Here is a 23,196-nt window from a genome sequence, read left to right on the forward strand (position 1 = left end):
TTCCACAGAAAAGCTGGCAGCGCCGTGTGGGCTGGCAACACTTCACGGGGAACTAAACCACATGACCAGTCACATGTGCCCACAAGCGTCTTCGCGTCTTTTTGCACTCACGCCTGTTCGCCATTTCTACATTTCGCTTCGCTTGCGAGCAGTGGTGTGCGCGATTTGCGACGCTGCCAAACAGACGCCAATATGCTACCGCTACGCCGGCAACAGTACAGCGCTGCTTTCAAGAGGCAAGCGATCCTCTACACAGAGTCGGAAAGCAACGTTGAAGCAGGGCGCAAGTTTGATGTGTCGGAAAAGTGCGTGAGGGAATGGAGAAAACAAAGGACCAAGATCTTCGCGTGCGCTGCTACACGCCGTTCCTTTCGGGTCAACGATGCCTGGTATGGACTGCGAACCGCCATGGTCAGTATCACCGGCACCCGTTCCGACACCGAGCAGCAGCAGTGGCTCACACAATGGCAATGACCGTGACTGTGTCCTTCTCTCAAGCGACGACGAGTCGTAAGCAATGTTTCACGGGCAAATAAATGTTTCTTTGCATCACTCCCTCTTCTGAAAAACTTATTGGTGAGCCATGGCCGCAGCATGAGGCTGTGTTCGGAGTCAACTTTTTTTCCCCCTAGAAGGAATTGCAAGTTGGGGGGTCGACTTACAATCGGAGTCGACTTACAATCGGCAATATACGGTACTTCGTCGTACTTCAGCCAATTCGGACAGTTTGTGGAGCTCAGAGGCACATAAGATCGGGTGGCACTAGGGGCTGTCCAAATCGTACCGCCAGCGACGGCATCTGAGTAGCCTGTACCGATTTCGAAGGCCATGCTTGTATGTGTTGGGGGAGCCAGAATCCCATCAAGGCCTTCATACAGTAGAACCCCGCTGATACGTTTTTGAAGGGACCGTAGGAAATAAACGTAAGAGACGGGAAACGTAAGAGCCGAAAAACAGGAAAAACGGCAAAATATTTAGTGGTACAGAATTTTATTTCAATTCTTACGAGCAGCACGAAAATTGGCGCGCTCAGCCGCGATCTAGTCGATGGATAGAAACGCGGAGCTTAGGACGGCCTTATCCACAGAAATGGTAATCAACGTATGTGATTTTTTTAACACCAACAGCTGTAGGCATGAAAGAACTAAGCACACGCAATCACGACCGGCGCGGCGAGTCCGACCGCGAACCGCACGCACGACCATGCGAGCTCCAACCAGCTCGAACTCCTCCCGTTCTCCGACAAATAACGATGATGATGAGTCTACGCCAACGCGATGGCAGAAGTGAATGCCAATCTCGAAGGCCTTGCTTTCGCAAGCAATTACATCATACACGCCATGTTTGTGCAATGCAAATCTCAGAGGCTATGCTTTTGTCAATAGTAAGAATCTCGATGATACGATCACGGCTAATACGAATTTCGGGATGATACGAATTTTTCTGTGGTCCCGGCCAAGGCCCATTAATTTACAACGTGCTTGAGTACGGTTGTTACGAACTGATTTTTGACCCGCGTCGTTTGATACGAATAAACGCCGCCCCACCCAACGCAACGTTGGCCCCACCGACGGCCGCGGAAGATAGCAGCGTGCACTTACGGCGCTGGAATGCGTGCGGCGCCGCCGGTTTGGCACGTTGCCAGCGCCGCCGGCGAGCAGCGCGCGACAGCCTCCAAGATCTGCGTGTATCGGAGGCCGGAGTGTGCCTTTTGCTTTCTCTTTAAGATTACAGATGGCGCTGGCCACGTTTTTTTTTTTCTTGGTGCGGAGGCAGGCCGGCAGGCGGAGACGCCGGAGAGGGAGAGGCACGGCCCGCGGGAGCTTCTTTCTTCTATGCGTGCCGTCGGACAGAGTGGTTGTGGTTGCTGTGCTCGAGCCCGCGTTCTTGCTTTGTTGTGATAGTGCCTTTTTTGCCGAGTGGCAGCAAGCTATGTCTCGCAAGCGGAAAGCCCTCTCCTTTAAGGAGAAACTGGACATTCTTCGAAAGGTCGATGAGGATCCCAAAAGAAAACGCACGGAGTTGGCTAAGGAGCTAGGCCTCGCAACGTCGACATTAAGCACAATTGTTGGACAGCGGGACTCAATATAATGAAGAATGTGCTTTCATTTAACGTCAACGCGAGGCAAGCGAAGACAGCCCAACACGTGAAGCTTGAAGAAGCTCTTCTGACCTGGTTTAAGGAGGTTACTGCAGCTGGTGTGAACATCGATGGCAAAGTGTTGCGTGAGAAAGCCGACGAGATCGCACTTGCTCTGCGCATCGACGGATTTCAGGCCTCAGGTGGGTGGCTGCACCGTTTCAAGACGAGACACGGTCTCGTTTACAAAAGCGTCTGTGGGGAAGCGAAGAAGGCTGACGAGACCGTTGTTAGCGACTGGCTCGCGAAGCTGCAGTCACTCATCTCTGGGTATGAGCCTCGTGATGTTTTTAACGCAGACGAGGCTGGCCTGTTTTTTAACCTTCAGCCTGAGAAGAGCCTTTGCTTAAAAGGCGAAGCGTGCCAAGGAGGCAAGAAAAGCAAAGAGCGAATAACGGTGCTTTTGTGCTGTAACGCCGACGGGTCGGAGAAACTTAAGCTGACGGTAATTGGCAAATCCCAAAAGCCTCGGTGTTTCAAGCGCGAGAGCCATTTGCCGTGCGTCTATCGCGCAAACAAAAAGGCGTGGATGACGGCGGCCCTGTTCGAAGAATTTCTGTCGCTCCTTGACAGAAGGATGGCCTGCAAGAATCGGAAGATTGTTTTGATTCTTGACCAGTGCGCCGCCCACCCGAGGCAAGTAACGCTCCAAAACGTCGAACTGATCTTTTTGCCCGCGAACACGACGACGCACCTGCAACCGCTTGACGCTGGAATAATAAAAAACCTCAAGCATCATTTCAAGGGCCTTCTTGTGCGCCGCCTACTTGCCAATATTGACAGAAAACACGAAGGCGACCTGCGAATAAGCCTCCTGGACGCCATCCATTTTATCGCTATGGCTTGGGATCGAGTAACGCCGACTACCATAGCAAACTGCTTTGCGAAATGCGGCTTCTTCAGGAGTTCCGAAGAGGTGCCCTCAGAGCAGGAAGAGCCAATTGAGGGTTGGGAACTGCTTGATGCTGGGTGTACAGCTGAAGACTTCTGCACGGCGGATGACAACCTCGCCACTTGTGGTGCGCGCACGGTGGAGGATATTGTTGAGGAGGCCACATGCGAGGTTGCCGATTCCAGCGATGATGGCGACAACATAGACGAGGGCGATGGTGAAGGACCACCACTGGCGGCTGAAACGCTGCACGCGCTCGACGTCCTGAGGCGTGCTATGGCCGCTGATGAAATCAGCGACGACACGTGCACGCGTTTTTACGGATTTCAAAGAAGTCTGCTGAGTGACTTCGCGAAAAAAAAGAAGCAGAAAGACATTAGAGATTTTTTCTGCAAGAAATAAATGTTTTTTTTATGTGTTCCTAAAAATGAGTTTGCCTCTGACTGTTAATATAGCTAGTTTTACATGTGTTTCGGTGATACGAATTTCGGCTAATACGAATATTTTTCGTGACCCCGCGGGATTCGTATCATCGAGATTCTACTGTAAATGCCAATCTCGAAGGCCTTGCTTTCGCGAGCAGTTACGTCATAGACGCCATCTTTGCAATTTGAATCTCGAAGGCCATGCTTTTGTTTGCATCAATTGAAAGATTCTGTTGCTTGCGCCTCTCATGCGGCTAATATTACGGTCAAACGAGGCCAAGCTGCGTGAAAATGCACCATGGCCGCTCTCTTTGGTAGTCACTCGGTCGGCTCCGGGCGCACTTCGCGACGTATCATACGGGAACGGTCCGACAGTTACGACGTAACAGCGGGGTTCCCAATACATTGTATCCTATGGGAGCTATGCCGGGACCGGCGGAAAACGACGTAACAGCCGGGAAAACGCAGCAGTGAGGAACGTAACAGCGGGGTTCTACTGTATTTCTTTATTACTACAGCAAAAGCTCGTTAATTTGGACTTGTTCTCTGATCCCGTCACTAGCTGTAACGGTTTCATCCGCAGCAGATGTGCAACGGTGTTCAGTAGTTTCATGTTTCATTCTGACCCTGTGCGTAGGCTTCGCGCATCAGTGACCAAAGTTTCTTCCGCAGCAGATACACAACTTAGCAGTTTCATTCTGATTCGGTGCAATGCATGCGGAATGTCACAAAACTCTAACACGGTGGCAGTTGAGCTCAAGAGCGTTTCAGCTGCGGTCAGCATGCTGGCACGAAGCTCGTCTGCTACACTGCAATATTGAACAATCTGTTGCCAGCCATATTTCCGATTGAAAATGCTATCGTCACGTGCGTGTCGTGGTACGTGACAAGGAAGAGATGCAGAGAACGTTTTGGATGAATTGCGGTCACATATCTTTTGTGAAGGGAGTCACAGGATCACTGGAATTGTGGCTTTCACAATGCAGCATTTGCATATTCGTGCTGAAACAACAAGTGATTCAATAGACATTTGTTTGGCGCTTCCCTGATGCTCCCAATAATTCGGCATTAGGTTAGTTCGGACACTTTTACCGGTCCCGTGAAATCCCAATTAACGAGGTTTCCCTGTACCGCTTTTCACGTGCACATTCTTGAATGAAAACCTGGTAATATAGTTAAAATATGCCTTCCAACTACATCCGAGAAATTGGATGAGCTACTGCCAAGCAACTCACCTGCTGCATCTGAGGCTGCCCTGGCTTCATCGTCACTGCCCACTTCATCGGTAATGGTGTAGGCCACTTGATTTGTATCATCCTCCTCATCTTCTGCCTTCTCCTTTGCAAGCTTAGCTTTCTTAGCAGCTTCTTCTTTGCGTTTGACATCCTGTAAAGAGCGGGTTTGGTCTCGCACAATGCAAGAATACTTGCACACGACAGTTGCCAATGCTTTCCAGCATGTCGTGGTCGGCCACAAGAACAACCTCTACATAAAGCCGCCTTTAGGCGATAACCGGGCTGTCACTGCTTTCCATATAAATTCGGTGGGGGCTGCCAATGATTTACAAAGCTCATTTGAAAAATCAAACTGTTACAAAAATGAAAGTTGAAACTCAAGAAAGAATTTATAAAAAAAGAATTCACGAGCCATTCCACTTTGTGAAGGTGGATACCAGCAAAGCTGTGTAGCACATGTGCACAGAGGCAATGCATAATTGTGATGAAAGGTACAGAAGGGCACAGATTTTTTTAAATTAGCATATGCTCCTTTAAAGCACTCCCACCTTGATTCACGAGGGCCAGAAGTGCAGCGTGCACATTTATCTACTTATTTCATTATATTACTCCATTTTTAATATTATGATTTCCATATTTATTTGTTCATTTTTATTTACTTTTTTGTCTATTTTAGTGCACAGGTGGCGAGTAATGGGATTTGCCCAATTTCTGTGGTGCACGTTTTTAAAAAGCCCACGGACAACTTCTTCCAATAAACTATTCCACAATATTTTTAAGGGGGGACATGGCAATGGGAACAATAAATTTGGTCAAAATGTTCTATTTTTCAATGTATTTTTATTTTATTTTTTTTTGCAATACTCAGACCATCTTTTACATTGTGGTGAAATATTATTAGAACAAAGTAAGCTGTAGAAGTTGAGAAAAAAGCACTTTAATAAGTCTGCTGTCATCGGGCTTCAGAAAATGCAAATCTTGCACTTCCCCTTGGCACAGTGCCGCCATCTTGGCATCATTGTAAAAAGGAGATTGGAGCTCAAGATAGTCAAAAACATGCATTTCTCCAATGAAAAATAAAACCATCTCCGTTCCCGAGTTTTGTTTTCTTAGCTTTGAGCTGTTTTCTCAGCATTCATTTTCTGCAGTTCATGTCAGTCGTCCCTGTGCCATTTCACAAGTACAGATAAAACCATTTTGTTTTATGCACTTAGATCCTGAAACATTGGTGAGTGCGGTAAAGCTGTTTATATTTGTCTGCACATCATACAAATTTTTATAATTTGCTTTATTTTTTTAAGTTGTTAGACAACATGCACAGCGCATTTGATAAATTTTTCTGTGTGCTTACTTGAATATTACAAAATAAACAAATAGCTTTACGGCACAGAATGGACCTTTGTGGATATGCTTACACAAAAACCTTTGCGAACTTATGTTTAATTAATTTTGGGATGACAATGATAGTCTATCAAGTGTTGTAACTCAAAACCTACAACAGACAGCTCAAAAAACATTTCAGTGTTGATATCAGCATAACAAATCACATCTGCATGCAAACTTTCACCCCTTTATCCCCATAAATAATCATAGTTTTCACTGCCACATCCCCCATGTTTTTTTTTTTTCTGGTGACACATTTGCCCTTCGTATAACATAGGTTCGTTCAGCTTTCCAACAGTGCAGAAAAAATTTCGAAACACTGATTCTCCCCTTAATGCACTTCCACCTCAATTTCCATTGGCCAGAAGAGCAGTGCACAGGGTATTTACACATTTATCTATTTACTGATTCATTTATTTATTTACCTATTTATCTGAGAATGTGGAATGCTTACCCTGTGTCTCCTATAATGGCCTTGGGTGCAGCAATGATGAGATTTCAGTTCAATCTTCATAAGCAGCTTGCACAATGTGCAATAATAGGCAGGGACTTCTTCCAGGTATTCTTCGCCTGCATGTACCACACAAACACACCCATGAGAATCGACGAGAGCAGTGTTTCGAATATACCAGAGCGGCAGTTCAACCACACTGCATCTCTATAAAAAAAAAATTGGAACTAGTTAAGAATGAGAATAGTACCACAGGGTTGGTGCCATGCCTCAATCCTGCGATGCTTTTGAGTCACACACTACATTAAAGGGGCCCTGCAACCCTTTTTCAGCGTGGTCAGAAAACGCTGCCAATCTGTAGTTGAGACTCCTGAGAACACACGAACCAAATACTATAGCGCAACTCGAGGCCTGGAATTTACAATTACTTCTCAGTCAGCTAAAACTTGTTCCCTCTTCTCTCGACAAATGATGCCATCAACCCAAATGACCGTGCCATCAACCCAAAGTCCACGGCCATTGGCTGATTGGTGCATCGTGAGCTGCATAGTTACCGCGGCCACCGCAGGATGCCGCAACGTACCCACAATCACACTGAAAGCAAGCTGCGCTTTCGAAGAAAAAAACAAAGGGTGCTGAAGGTCATGACGCGCACTGAAAAACGGGCGCATCTTCTTGTCCCCTTGTCATCCCCCCCCTCCCAGCGTTGCTTTCAGCGCACCCACTGGTACGAAAGGAGAGAGAAAGCACTTAAAGCATGCAACAAATCCCTGTAAATCCACTCGTACTTGACAGATTCTAAAAGCTATTGTGGCAGTCAATTCATGAGGCAGCAAGCTCTTTTAATGAAGCCATTCGATTATTACTTGAGAAAGTGTTGCAGGGCCCCCTTGAAGTTCTTCGAGGCACCACTTTATGCTGAACGAATCATGGGATGTGACCTGGTTTTCACAGCGCATGTTATGTCTGCTGCAATCCAATAATCAATGAAACAGGCTCACAGATGCTTGTGAAACCTGAGAAAACGGGTCAGGAATGTCCTTGAGCTACAATGGGACACTGCTGCCCTCTACCAAAAAAATAGACTGCACATACGACCTGACCTGCATAATGCTCTAGAACTCCTGTAAAATCCTGTAAAACTAACGTCACTCCACATTCTTGTACTAACAGAATGGGCGTGATCCTCCCTTCTAAGTGTCTGGCAACTTTCGTCTTTCGTTGTTAGCAACAGTGCTTGTCGCCCACGTAGTGGCTTTGAAACGCCTTTGATAGCCATTGCACTTCTGTCGTCCATAACGAGAGTTCACCTTTAACCCTTTGCGGTCCACTGTCGGGAAGCACCCGCCATCACGAAGCGGCTAGCTTGAGAAAGAGGCAATTTCACGTTCCACTTGTAAGCACTCCTTGCCACATGCGACTGCAAGATTTGGCTGAGCTGATCACAGCAGCGTCTGCTTTCCACTGTATGTGTTTTTTTACTAAGCACAGGTTCAGCACTTCAGTAAGGCCTTCATAAGTGGGCTTTAACTGTAGCATGACTTTAGTCGGCATTCAAAGGCTCGTTTATGGGTCCTGCAGAGCCACTGTGTCAAGCATTGCTGCCAAGACCTGCTGCGAAGCTGCTGTGCCAAGCCTTAGGCCTATGTGGAATAAAGGTGTGTCCGCCGGTTGAGGAGTAGAAAAAAAGGTTTAGTAACTCAACGAGATAAAAACACATCCATGTCAGACAAACGTTCTCTGCTGAATCTCCAAGCGCGCGCCCTCCTCTTGTGCCAACACTTCATTGTCTTCTTTCTTCTATACATATTTAACAGCCTAATAAGCAGATTTTGCTCTCCCCACAGCTTGTGGAAACCAAAAAATCATCAGGTTTTTTTTATTACATTATTGAGATCTGCAGCTATTCTTTTGCAGGAAAAGCCAAAGATCAGTATTTCATCCGCAGTTTAGATCTGTGCAACGCGTACGAGCTGAATCTGACATGTTTTTAGTTCCTTATTTACAGTGCAGACCACTTATAACGTAACCGCATATAGTGCAGGACCGGTTATAATGCGGTCTTTTTCGACTCCCGTTTACCCTCCCATAGAACCGCATGTATACGCATACCGCTTATTGTGCAGTCCCCCAAGATGAAATACCGTTTATAATGCGGTTGCGGGAAAATATTCCTGACAAACGCGGCAGCGGGTGCGGTTCTCAAAGGAGGTACGCCGCTGGGGAGGGAGCGACGAGGTCGTTACGAAGGGCGAGGGCACGCACAGTGAACGAACGAGGGGCGGAGGGAGGAAAAAGACCGCGGCAGCGCTGTGCGGGCTCGCCGAGTGGGAAAGGATGGCGGTTGCCTAGGCGACGGAGTAGCCTTTGCACCGGCGGCGGCAAGGCTCCGCGGCAGCTTGCCGGCAGCGCGTTCCGCGTGGAATGCGTGGAACGTACGATCGCGTCCTCATCAAGTGCGCTTTAAAGTAAGTTTCCTGTCGGGAAAAGCGTCGTTGTTATCACACTTGCTACAGATATCGCGTTTGCTACCTCGTCCGCAAATTGAAAAGCTTTGCGGCTTCATGACGCGAGCTTTCGCCTTTTCTGCCAGTGCGCGGACTTAAACGAGCTTGGCGGGCTTTTGTCGCCGTTGGTCTCCCGGCCGCGAACACAAACTTCGTATCACGCGCGCTGTTCTTGGGTTAGTGCTTGAGTGCGATCTTTTCGACGTCCGACCTTCATGTTGTCTTGGACAAACTTCCCGCGACAACATGCTGAACCGCAGGCTAGGCCTAATCAGCGTTGGTTGCTTTTCGGTAGCGGTCGCGGGCGATAAAAGTTGCGGTTTGGTGCGGAATCAACAAAACTTTTTGCGATGGCTGCACTTGAAGGGAAGGAAATCATATCGTTAATGAAAACGAGGGCATGGTTGGCACAAGCGACTCTCGAATGGTGGTTCCGGATTCGATTGCAATGTCTTGGACATCGCGTGCGCGCCCACGAAATCGAACGATCGGTACCGCGCTCAGCACGTCAAATTTCGGTCGTGATTCGACATGGTTTCTGTGTAATGCGCATACCTCGAGGTGGCCTGAAACGTAGTCGGCGAATTTCCGCGATGGCACTTTGTTTTGTTTGCTTTTTCCCCCGTGTTCATTTCGTTGGCAATGCGGGTCTTTGGAGGTTAATTTTTGAGCATGCATTCGGAGATTTAAGTGGTTGTAAGCGCCCCAAATCGCATATGTCGATTATCGGACACGCGAGGCTACATGCTCAACACGTTTTGCGCAAGTGCAGCCTTTGAAAAGGTTGTTTTGGTTATAGTGCGGTACCGCTTATAGTGCGGATATTCGCGACTCCGGCGACTTACGTTATAAGCGGTCTATACTGTAGCTTGTTGATATCTCATGATCTAGAACAGCTAGAGCTGCAATTATTTCTTGAACATAAAGCCCAGACTGTGTATCACAAAGTTCAGAGAGCAGAATTCTCACTTTCTGCTCATAGATTTTCAAAATCTGTTTTCTTTTTATGGTAGTCACGGTACTATCGGCGTCAAATGAAACCCGAACAGCAGCAACCATTCGCAGTGGTGTAGTGCACGCCGTCCAGTTATCACCATGGACAAGCACACATATATGCGCAGTGCTGCTAAACCGGATGCGCACACCTGCCCATGGTGATGACTGAAGGGCATGCATTATACCACTACAAATGCTTGCCATTGTTCGAGTTTCATTTGACGCCGATGGAACATACATTTAATTTTGATCAATCCCAAAATGACTAGCTATGATTTTATTTGAAAACTGTTTGCAGCATTGCACTTATTGCATATTACAGTATTTAGCAGCCTGATAATATTTACTTTGCGCTGAACGGATTTTTTCCTACTGTCTCCGGAAACAATAGAAAGACAGCTTGGTGCATCTCGTAGCTAGTTGACTCTCAGGAGAAATTATTGCATATTTGAAATCGGCATGAAAAACTAAACAAGTCTATTTAGTTTCACCAGGTTTGGACGTAAAATACAGCAAAATATTTCCACAAGCTATGTCCACCCTTAACTTCCGAAGTGCACCACTACTCACCCAAAGGACCAGCTGTCTCATCCACTTCATTATCGAGTACTTCCACATTCTGTCAATGCAAAAAGATTGATTTATATAAACCCACGCACAACAAAACACAACCAGCTTACTAAACAGAAGAGAACTGCTTTTTTTACCTTGCAGTGAAAGTCACCAGCACAGTGGTGCTCATACTGTTTGCGATTATTGAAGCCCATGCTGCAGGGGTGGCACTTCGGATACTTCTCATCCCGCTTCACCTATACAATGAAGAGAACAAAGGCACAAGTTCAGCACCAATATCGGTCTTTTTTGAAAAATAGCTGTAAAATTAAAGTCTGGGGCTTTATGTGCCAACATGCACCAAGATCCAAGAGCACATGGCTGTTTCTGAATTTCAGGCCCATCAAGACATGGCCACCCTACAAGAACAGAACTCTTGCTTGCAGCCCAACTAAAGTACCATGACTAAAGTACCATGGTGGCTCACGAAAAAAAAAGAAAGAAAGGAAGGGGGGGGGGGCACCACAAGAACAATGTTTCAGGCATCTAAGAGGCAGTGCTATAGCAGTTCCATGACTTTCCCACATTGCATACTGCCCTGTAGTTTGCCCACGTGTAAGCAGAAATGTCCAATGTTGTCGGTGTACTCATCACCGAGCTTTGCGTTGTGCATTTTGTGAACCTGCTCTAAACCAATGAGTTGTGGCACCTCACTATGAATTTAGTGGCAGTAATCGTGCAGGACTAGCACGGATACTCCGTACATTGTCAGGTTTCTTACTTGCCATGCTCGACTCTTGTGTTTCGGATACCTATTCGCCATGCTTGACCGTCTTTGTTATGTTCGACGAGCACCCTCCATAGCACTGTGCACAATGAAGAAGCCATCAAAGCAGAGCAGTGCATTTTTCGGCAGTCAGGAAGAGCATGTGGCTGGTTCGCATTGCACACTGCTCCACCAAGTGTGTCCTCTACCATTTCTAAACAGCGTAGTTCTATATTTTGCACTGCACATGCTGCGAGTAAGCGCCCGTATAGCCACAGGCCAAGTAACAGGCATGAGTAGCCATAGAGGCGGTAGCACTAAGCTCGACAAGCTCTCACTTATGTTCTAAGCAATTGTTCAGGAAATAGATATCGCTGACAAGGCTTGCTTCTTGCAAGCGATCTTGATCGGCAAGCAAAAGGATGTCACTGCTTGTTTCGAGATATCACAAAGCACACTTGGGCTCACTCTCCACAATCCTGAACTCTGAAAGAAGCTATTCTGGACACTATAAAAAATATAATAAATTCCCGGCAAAACCAATCAGAACAGGTGCCTTTACTGTAAATGATTTTTTTTTTATTTATGTGGATGTCAGAACTTTTGCTGAGCCAATGCATGGGGGCTATTGAAATTCGCGACACCGTCCTGGGTCTTGCTAGATTCTTCGGACATATACACATGCAATGTCGCAATATTCAGATTGTCCCTTTACTTCCACGCAATTTTAGACTGCAGCTGTTTTGGTTTTGTTGCATGCGACAGTTTTCAATGTTGCACATTCATTGAAGTGAGTGAACAGCAGTTACAGTCAACATCCGATTTTTCGTACTCCCTAGGGACCGCGAAATCGTCTGAAAAAACGAATTCATGCTTTTTCTTATTTCGCTAAAGTGGTCTAATTGAAAAGGACAGACTAACTGCTACAGCCACGTCCAAAATAGTTTCAATGTGTCCTAGTAAACTTATCAGGCATTTTGGAGTGCGCCCAGGCTATTGTGAATACATTCAGTACCTGCCGCGAACCCCGCTCACTACGTGCCAACCGCCAACTGCAAATTTGCGACTCGTTATGAGCGCCACTGATACCTGCAAAGCATGGGAAAAAAAATTATGGCTCTCTAGCATGGAGCGTTTGGAAACGATGACACGGAACACAAAGGCTGTGGCAGAAGAGTGGACGACTCGTTCGGCTTTCCCCGATGTATGTGCGCACGCAAACGATAAGCTACAGTACGAGGATCTCCGCTGACAAACATTATTTGCTGCCGCGTGAAGCTGATGATTTTGCGGGAGGAGGCCATCACTTCCTCCCACAAACTCTATCACGGAAAATTTTTGATAAAAATATCTCGTGCGAGTCGCATATTTCATAAAAATGCCCTACTGGGTTGAAACCACTGATAACTCATATTTGAAGGTACCAGATCAAAAGGCATATCGTACAGTACAGATTATGTGAGAAATTGGTGTTAAAAAGCGTTGACACCACAATCAGAAAAGCTCATTTTACGATAACGGACTCATGTGTCTACTCACTCAGACTCGGATCGAGCCGCGAGTCTGACTGAGTCCGGCTGAGTAATATTTAGGTGAGTGAGCCCAGGTGAGAAAAATTTGGATGAGATTGAGTGAGTCCGGTTCAGGAAAATTTTTGTGAGTCCGAGTCTGACTGAGCCCTGAGAGGAAAATACATTATTTGAGTGAGCCTGAGTGATATCTTAAAGCAAATAGGCGCACTATGGGAACAAGGACAAAAGGGAGGAACCGACGACACAAAGCGCACACTCGCAACTGAAGGTTTATTGAAAGAGTACACATAAATACGTTACAAAAAAAGGGGGGCACGTGGTGCAATTTTCCTCGCCGAAATAAAACAAAACGAGATGAGTGTCCCCTTAACAGATCATGAAGGCGCATGCGTCTATACACAAAGGAAGTTCGAAGAAAACCGGACTAAAGAAAATTCAAACTGCGTGGGGAGGGGGGGGGGGGGGGCGGAGGAGGGGGGAGGGGGGAGGGCAGACAAGTTTAATGCAGTGTGTTGATCAAATATGAATATTCTATCTCTGTTATGGCGATAGAAGGGTGGCTGACGCATCTATCCCCGCATCTCTTTATGTGAAAAGCTTCAATTAGTTCGCGCGTGGTTTTATCTCGATGCCTAGATAGAACCACCGCGTCAACGAGAAAAGGTTAGCATCCGCACGTGGTGCAGTGCTGGGACAAGTGGGAACCCACCCCCCTCCCCACGCAGTTTGAATTTTCTTTAGTCCGGTTTTCTTCGAACTTCCTTTGTGTATAGACGCATGCGCCTTCATGATCTGTTAAGGGGACACTCATCTCGTTTTGTTTTATTTCGGCGAGGAAAATTGCACCACGTGCCCCCCTTTTTTTGTAACGTATTTATGTGTACTCTTTCAATAAACCTTCAGTTGCGAGTGTGCGCTTTGTGTCGTCTGCTCCCTTTTGTCCTTGTTCCCATAGTGCGCCTATTTGCTTTAAAATATGAACCGTTACCAACTAGCCCAAATGGCTGTTTTGCTACGAGCCTGAGTGAGCTCCACTCTTTTTGCTGACCTAGCAGTTACTACAGTATTCAGAGTGGCAATTTGTCTGCTGCTTTTAAATAAAACTGATACATAAATATTCAGCAATTTTCACGAGTCATTATCATGAATGTCATGGTAGTGGATTGACGACAGTGCCGCTTCGGCGACATTGGAGTTTCAAGCAAAAACGCCTTCATCCTGTGAGCAATATAGCGTCAATAGTGCCGTAACTACATGGGCTGCATGCATCTGGGTTATTCAGTGATGAAAACCAGAAAAGTTACCCCTCGCTGTCCAGTCTCATTTCTTCGAGCATTTTTCTTCATTACAGATTATTTTTTAAATATTCGGCATTTTGAACATGCACTATTCGATTCGTGTACCGAATCAAATAGAATGCTATTCCATTCGTTATTCGAAATTTTCTAATATTCACACACCCCTAATAAAAGGTAAAATTTTAATTGAACAAAGTTTCAATATAACGAGGTAAACTGCTGACATAAAAACAAAAAAGGCTCAGTTATATTGAGGTTTAACTGTATATCCAGGATCTAATGCATAAGCTGGCGCAATGCCTGGAGGTGTAGACCTGAGAACAAGTTAATATCGAAATGGCCTACCTTGTGATCTTCAGTCCTCCTGTGGTCAAGAAAGCTGCCTTCGAAGTGGATCTCGCATACTGTGCACCAGCCCTTATCTTTCTGGCCACCCTTCCTAATCCTGCATCAGAAACACAGTGAACTCCTGTTAAGATGAATTCTTGCATATGCCAAAGAACATGGGAACGTTTGTTCGGTTTTCCAGGCTCAGCGCAAGAAAAAATCAGCATAAAGACAAACCGCCCTGCTTCTGTTAAGACTAACTTTCGCAACAATGACCATGGCAGCACCAGTCTCGGCTGGGCACTCATGCAACTAAAGGGAAAGCAATAACGAAATAAATAAACAAAAATACAACAAAACGAGCTTCCTGGCCCAACAGTGCAAAGCAAATCCGCACCTCCATGGAGGAGGGAGCTAGAGAAGGAAGACTGACAGACTGACTTGCATCATGCCCGCAGATAAAGCCAGCACGTTCCTCGCTCTCATCCATGGAGCCAGCGGTAAAGCAAAACAAAACAAAAAAGAGGAACACAGCTGGTGTGGAGGTGCACGCACCTCGACTGCGGACAGAGGCAAAAACAAGAGTATGAAACCAAAACCAGCATTGGCAAGGGCCTTCCACTGAGAGGTCAGGTGCAGTGTCACCGTCATCACAAAATGTCAACAGAGAACATTCTGTTGCAAGTTTGCATAGGTTCATCTCGTCATGCACACGACTGCAACCTGCGTGCGTCGTATCTGTTCCACGAAAGCGCATATGGCGATGCCTCACACTGTGAAGCGCACGTCAAAGGAAAGTGAGTCTGTACGCTAAAGATAGCTGCATTGTGTCCTTTTGAATGCCCGACGCCGTGAGTAGTGCGAGCACTTCAGCTGCATGTCGACCACAAAAGGTTTCTAAGAGCCGAAAAACTATCTGGACCTCAAAGACAAGCTTGTGCAGTTTCTTAAAGGGACACTGAAGAAAAAACCAATTTTTCTTGTATTAGTAAATTATTCTTTCACAATCCCAAAATCACCATGCTTACCATGCGAGGACGCTTGGTAAACAAGAAAACACACAAAGAAAACTTGGGTGGCGGCGCCACTTTGAAGTTCCCACACCAATCACCGTGCCGTCATAGATTTTAACAGCATCTACTAGGACCTACATTGTTCCTAATTGGTAAAAATTAAGTAAACTGTCCTCTCCGGGGGCCAGAGACAAGTTTCAGGAAATTTTGCTGGGCTAATGTTGTCAAAATATGAAAAATGCCTTTTGAAATACGTTCATCACACGTGGAGACTTCAGTGTGAAATTTAAAAATGAGACTGACCTTGAATGTATCCTCTTATTAAAGCTATGATGGTAAAATTAACTACTAGAGTAACACCTCATTAAAGCGGGTACGTATTAACGAGGTTTGACTGTATATGAACATCGCACTGTAATCCTTGCAGTGGGCAGAGCTGACACTTCCAAGAAAAAAAAGCACTTGATTACCCTTGTTCTTGACGACCCTTTTCAGCCACCCGGCCTCCTGCTTGTCCCTTTGCGTCAGCTCCTTTGGTGGGACTTTTGGCGTCGGAAGCCTTAGATCCAGATGCCTTGGCCGCTGGTTTGGCAGGCACTTTACTGGCAGGTTTGCCTGGGGAAGTTTTTGAACCAGCTTCTCCGCTTCCCTGAAAAATAAAGCCGTGTTCAGACTACGTGCGCAACGTACAGATCATCCGTAAGGATCGCAACCGTAAACATAATCAATGTAATGAGCTTGTTCAGACATCGTTGTATTTAGCGTAAAGTTCGCAACGTTTGAGGCGTAAATGTTGGCGGGTCCGCGACTTTTACGACCACTACTGATGCGACCGTTACGGCACGACCAATGGGCAATGGCAGTTTCGGTTTTCACTTTCCGCTCACGGGGCTTCCGGTCTCCCCACATTCCACGTCTTGGCATGCAGCAGCGTGTCTGTGGAGCTGGTTTGCCCGTGTTCGTTGTTTTGTGTTCTCACGGCAAGTTCCACGACCAGTGCGGAAGGGCCTTCATTGTGCAGCGATGAGTTTCTCGTCCGATGAAGTGCGTCAAAGACCCATTCTCTCCAACCAACGGTGCCATGTTGGAAAATCAGAGCAGTGATTGGCCCATCGTAATAAACGTATATTACCGAAGGGCTCAATGTGAACACTCGTGGTCACTAGCAACGTAAACGGACGTTACAGCAGTTATGCGATACGACACTTATGACAGATGCGACTGCAGTCTGAACGCGGCTTGAGCAACACTGTTTTCTCTGCTCCTCTTACTTGGTACCAAAGGCATTTCAATGCCCGAGGTTCTAAAGAAATGAGTCCAGCTGTAACAGTAAATTACACTACTACTATGATTAAAAAAAACTTGTCACAACAGGAAGTAGTGAGGCCGCAATTGAAAGTCCTCGCACCAGCTTGCCAAGACACTACTGATATTGATAGTGTCTGTTTGACCCCATTTAACTTTTTTTCCTATAAGGATGGACTACATTGCATTTTAAAGTAGTCAAAACCTTGAACTGAGAAAACATTTTCTCACTTTTCCTGATCTGACTGCCTAGATACAGAATGTTCTATGTTTCCCAGCACAAAGAACAAGGATGTCCAAACACAACGTTGAACTTCCAACTGTAATCATGGAATATCCAGAATCAACTGGCGAAACCCTCAAGCTTGGTAAAATACAAGAAAACACAGATGAAATTGGCAACATCCCACTGATACAACAGTGCTGGCTTTTCATTACAAAAGTATGCAAACCTAAACATTGGCCTTCATTTACTCTAAGAGTAATCATCCCCTCTCTGCAATGTTATCAGAAATTTAAGTTTTAGGAGAACACTTTGTCTGCCTAAAGTGATCTAGTGTCTGGGGACACCAAGTAGAAATCCACATACCTTTATTCGACTAAAAAAAACTATTGAACCATGCAATTTATTATTTAAAAAATAAAAATTTTCATTGCATGCATGCTGTTGACTGTTTCCTCTTGAACAAGGCAAGTCCTTGTTTTATTTTGACAATGTATCACTTTGCCTGGCGGAGTTTTTGTCGAACTTTGGACTAGACTACATTCCGATATGCATAGTGGCACGAAGAAAATATTTTTTCACTTGTCTATGTACTATTGCAAGTACTCCATCAAGAACGAAGATTTTCCAGGCTAAATATAAAAGGAATATTGCAATTCACCAATACAGTGATGCCACCGAGGACTTCTGATTTGGAGCAATTTTTAGAGCAGCAAAATATCCATTTTGGAGCACTTTGGAGCAGCAAAAATTTCAATCTTGGAGCACTTGAGAGCAAATAATATTGCATCTGGGAGCACTCTGGAGCAGCTACTTTTATATATCGGAGTCCACTAGAGAAGCAAATTCCGTTAACTTTCACGCACCTGAATATTATGGAGCTCTTATGAACAGCTAGGAATATTTCGATTCATTGCAAATCTCATGGAAAAAAATCAACTCAGGAGAACTCCGTATTTCAGTCGACAATGCAAAAGTAAGGGTTCATGCAGTTGAGTGTTCTGGATTAACCTCTTCGGTGATTATTTTCGACACTAGGAAATAAACAGAATAGCGGATCAATAAAATTGTACTTTATGAAATAACACTAAGTACATCTAAGCCATGTAGGACAACAGTGCATCAATGCTAAAGAGTCACACGGTCCCTAATGCATTCCCCTAAGACGACTTCAAGGCGAAAGCCAGGTTCTTTTCCTTCTCAATCGATGTGTTGATCCTCCCCCTCCCTCTTTGCAAGTTTTCTGCACCCCACATGGCTTTGCACTGCCTCCTTGATCGGCGCACCGATCACGGAAGCAGTGCAAAGCGACGACGTCATTTCATCACGTCATCACGTAACATTACAATACAGTCGATCCCGGATATATCGAACTCGAAGGGGATTGCAAAATAGTTCGATATATTCATAATTCGAAATACTAAATATGCGTATTTAAGGCTTTAATTAAAGCACTGCAGGCCTCGGCACAGTTTTCCGAAATCATAAAAAGCGCGGACATAACGATTCGCTCACATATGCCAAAGAACAAGGCAAGAACTTCTTCTTTTGCAAGTTAGCGCACTTTATTTCGCATGCAAATAGTCCGTAAACTTGTCTTGCTTCTTGCCCGCCGTGAATTCATCAAGTCATCGTCAATATCATTGAAGCTTTACAAAAGAGTAAATTCAGCACCTTCGGCCACAACAGCGGTGATCGACGCTGAACGCTGATGCGAGCTCTGTAGCGCGGTAAAGGGTTTAGCGGTGGCAGTGGCGGCTGGCATCTTCAAACCGCACGGGTCCATCCGCAGCACCAGCAACGTCAGCTATGACATCGGCATTGATGCAATAAGAAACAGCTACGTCGTTATCTGCACCGATAAAGTCACTCGCTGAGCTCCCGTCCGATACGGCGCCCGGAAACGCTAATAAGTCGCAAAATTCACTGACACACCGTACGCCGTAGACGGCAATCATGAAGTCGTCACCTGGCACCAAGGTTCAGGAAACAGTGCACGACGGTGCTTTACTTGACGTTGTTCCAAGCACCGGTCATCATTTTTATCGCTATGAGCGGCACAATGTTTAGTTCGACTCCCGAATGACGATTTATCAAGAACGAAGCGAGAAGTACACATGCCGCAAGAGACAACGCTAACAACGCTGCACGAAGAAACATTTCTCTTCCGTCGACATGTTGGCGATACCGATGGCACTTGTGGCTTTGTAGAAGGCAGCCGCTACTTTGGCAAAAATTCGAAAAAAAGCGTAGCCTCTGAGATCTGCATTTTAAAACCGAAAACACTAGAAATACGTCACGAGGTTGCGGATCTCGAAGGCCATGCTTTGCGGGCCCGCATGCCATCGTGCGTGAACAGACAAGGAAGGGAATGCAAACATTACAACAGGGCTGCCAAGTCACTTCGAAGTCTCATTTTGGTGCCCTCGGCAATCAGCCTCTGAAAAACACTAGCCTATGCGTTAAAACCTGCGGATCGCGCGTCAAATATACCGGTGAACTAACAAGCGCTGCGCGACGAACTAGAGCAATGCAATTTCGTCACCTGCGCGCGACAAGGGACTGGAACTTATAAGAATGCGGCCGAAAAATGATCAATATTTGTTAGGAAAAATGCACTTTCTGGGCTTCGGTACGGAGTAGCGTCCGATATAGCGGATGTTTCGATATACGTGCACACCAGCCCCATACTTCTGCATGGAAAATTCAAGGGGATTTCTCAACTGTTCGATATAGCCAATAATTCGATATATCCGAGTTCGATATATCCGTGATCGACTGTATATGACGCCATGATGACGTCACAAGTTCTGACGATCTATGACACCCATCATGTGATGATTATTTTTTGCATAAATCGATTGACACCGCCGACGGTCACTTTTCGTGTTTGATGAAGCATAGACCTAAGGCTTTTGCATTAATATTGTGTATTGAACGTTAACAACCTGGCCTTACATACCAAACTGTCCTCCATCATGCCACCTCTGTGCCGTGCGCAAAACAGCCTCGTTTATTATCCACTTCACAGAGTGGAATGGCTCTTCAATCTCTTTTTAATTTTTATTGTGATAGCAATTATATAGACACTATCGACGGGTTTTGGCCGTTGCCGTAACTATAGCCTCCGAGATGGCGGGTGTGTGGCGTGTTTGCGCCCGCCATCTCGAAGGCGATGCCGTAACTTTCCGTATGAAGTCCAAATTGATAACATCACGCGGCGCCTTCTACCCGCGGGTAAAAGCTCGCGAGCGCTGGCGACGAACGCGGCTGAAGCGGACATTAAACGAGCCGGTCGTCTACGTCGCAAGGAGAGCGCATGAGATAACATCTTCCCACGTGCGGGCCTGCCGTCGATTGCTCATCAGAGGAAACGCCCCACCCACCTTTCGTAAGGAGTATGAAGGGACGCCAGGAGAGGGGTGCGGAGGTTGGGGGACTGCATCTCGAGGCATCAGGAGACTGCTTGTAAACTTGTACTCTCAACGCTTACTTTGCGTTTAGAGAACTCGCAGCACGAAAGGGGCCATATTCCCTTAAACCAGCGTTTTGTTGAGCTATGCGAGCATAGATCCTAGAGTTAGCTGCTAGCCTTACTTCGTATAACAATACAATTTGACTTTTTTTAACCATCAGCTATTGACTCTGGAAAGCGAGGGGCGGACGTGTAACATGGCGTAGCCGCTTTGCAGTTGGCCGCCAGCGACAGGCCCGCTACTTACAGCTTCGCATATTAAAACGCAATTGCAGCTGCTCCCACCAGGACGCATGTTTTTATTAATGAGATGAAATTTAGTGCGACAGCAATTATATGGACACTATTGACGAGTTTTTGCCGTCATGTCACGCACATATAAAGTCTAAATTGATAGCATCCCCCAGCGCATCGTATGTTCTACCGCGAGTAAAAGTGCGCGAGCGGGGCCGACAAATGCGGCTAAAGCAGAGATCAAACGAGCCGGCCCATCTCCGTTGCTCGGAGGGCGCATGCAATAACGTCACCCCGCTCGGAAGGCCTACCGTCGAAGCAGAGAGGAAACGCCCCGCCCGTCTTGAGTGCCTGAAAAGACGAGAGGGGGGGGGGGATGTCGCTAGAGCAGCAACTTTGAACTTTGATTCTAGGGGCACGATTGCCGGCGCGCGGGCTATCGGCAGTCATGAACAGACTGTGCGGAAAGAGCATCTCCCTGGAGCGGCCGTATTCTCTTACATCAGCATTTTGTAGAGTTACGAGAGATCGGATCCTTGCTATCGCATTCATTGCTTCACCCTTGCGGTGAAACTGCGACTTCATTTTAAAAAAGCAAGCAAAAAATTCGAATTGGCACTCTAGCACTGACAAGCTCGAAAAGGCAGGGCCTTTTAAGGGGTATTTACCGCAGAGAGATTACAAACGCGGATATGCTGGTGGAAGGAATTACGAAAAAGTTCTTGTGGACGTAGATCCATGAATAAAGTATATATCTGAGGAAAAGTGTCAATGCGTTCCCACCGTCCACGTGCTCTTTCATAGACGCGAAGCACAGAAAATTCGATATCGTCCCATATATCTGCTGCTAGTGATCCCAGATTTCATTCCGCGATGTCCAGAAACAGAATTGTGACAGACATTTTAGCGGCACGCTTGTAGTTATTACTGAACATTGCGTTCATTACGTGCCGTGCAACGCTTGAAACGAGCTATCAGCAGTGTTTCTGGAACAGATGACGTCCGCCGATGAATCGCCGCCACACTTTCAAGCAGCCGATTGGCCAGACGTCACGAGCCTCTGCGGAGAGCGCATTTTGCTGTCAAGCAGACTTGCAGAACAGAAGCTGCGTCGGCACCGTGCATGGCGCAATGGCTTACTCAGCACCATGGTGTAAGTGTGCTCGGCACGGATGCGCGAGGGCTGTTTATTCAGTGGAATAATTCTTCGTCCGTGGTTGTAACTTTGACGGCCCCAAAATCAAGCTGCACTTGTTTTGACGCGCCTGAGGTGCGACTGCCGGTGATAGATGCCCCAAAACCCGAGACGCTGGCGCAATTTGGCGCAATTTTTGTCGATATTATCAGGATGGCGCAGTAAATACAATTTGGCGCAGGAGTGGAATCACTGCCAATATTGGAGGCCAACCGCAGTCACGGCAACTCTGATTGCTTGGTTAGGCCAATCCAGACTGCGTATACTTTAATTAGCAAATGCGCATGGGTGAAAAAAAAGAGATGAGGGGGGCGGCGGGGGGTTGCAAGTGCAATGGCGATTGGAAAAGGCTGTTGGGGTGTTTGGTGCCAGCCCCTGAAAAGTTCAGGCCAAGACTCCTACACCGCTGTGTAAGCAGGCCAAAAATGGTAAACTGTTTGGCACAGTTGGTGAAGGTTGCACTTGCATAAGTGCAGCATGGAGGCAAGTAGAACTGTAGCAAAATGGCACAAATTGGAGTGGGAGCAAGATAGTATATAATACTTGCTTATTGATGAACGATAGGCTTAATCGGAGATGACGACTTCCAGTTTTCTAACGTAATAAGGAGTTAGTCAAATTCCTTTCATTCAATCCTGATTGATCCAACAAAATTGGTCAAATGAAGAGATGAAAAATCCTTGGAACACAAGGTAACACTGGAGCCAACGTTTCGACAAGCGTAGTTGTCTTCTTCAAGGTTGCAGTCTTGGAAGAAGACAAGTCCACTTGTCAAAACGTTGGCTCCACTGACATCCCGTGTTCCAAGGATTTTTCATCTCTTCAAGATTCGATCTTTCCCTGTACCCCTTTCTACCTCAAATGAAGAGGCACAAGAAAACAACACACGGACGACTCATTCAGCAGAATCTGCCTTGAATGTGAACAAGGTAAGCACACCACGGACTTCTGCAGTCGACTTCCGTTAATTCAACCCTCAAGGGACCGACCAGCAATTTCTTTTAAGTGATTTTTGTTTATGGAGATTATACTGTCAGTGGTCTGAGCTGTACTAGAGAACTGTAGCACAAAACGAGATGGTAGAACTAAGAAAAGAACAGGACAAGCACTTGTTCTCGTCTTCTTTTATTTTTTTTTGTCTTCTTTCGTGATGCAAGATTTGGTACTATGGAAAACAAACTAGCCCAATCGATTTCCCATGCTTCTAAGCGTCTTTCACGAAGCAAAGTGACTGTGGCATGCACTAT

At 46.2% G+C, this 23,196-nt stretch overlaps 1 protein-coding gene across 3 annotated transcripts in view; it reads right to left on the bottom strand.

Annotated features, from left to right (window-relative positions):
- LOC119393405 (uncharacterized) overlaps positions 1-23,196 on the bottom strand; it is a 72,046-nt gene that overhangs the window by 15,379 nt on the left and 33,471 nt on the right. For all 3 annotated transcript variants that reach the window (XM_037660411.2, XM_037660403.2, XM_049414933.1), the window contains 6 exons: positions 15,988-16,166; positions 14,523-14,622; positions 10,737-10,838; positions 10,600-10,648; positions 6,530-6,645; positions 4,693-4,843 (listed from right to left, as the gene is read on the bottom strand). In XM_037660411.2, coding sequence (XP_037516339.1) covers positions 4,693-4,843; positions 6,530-6,645; positions 10,600-10,648; positions 10,737-10,838; positions 14,523-14,622; positions 15,988-16,166 — 697 coding nt within the window. The remainder of the gene's footprint in view (positions 1-4,692; positions 4,844-6,529; positions 6,646-10,599; positions 10,649-10,736; positions 10,839-14,522; positions 14,623-15,987; positions 16,167-23,196) is intronic.

This window comes from Rhipicephalus sanguineus, chromosome 1 (genome assembly GCF_013339695.2).
Source record: "Rhipicephalus sanguineus isolate Rsan-2018 chromosome 1, BIME_Rsan_1.4, whole genome shotgun sequence".
Classification (NCBI taxonomy): domain Eukaryota; kingdom Metazoa; phylum Arthropoda; class Arachnida; order Ixodida; family Ixodidae; genus Rhipicephalus; species Rhipicephalus sanguineus.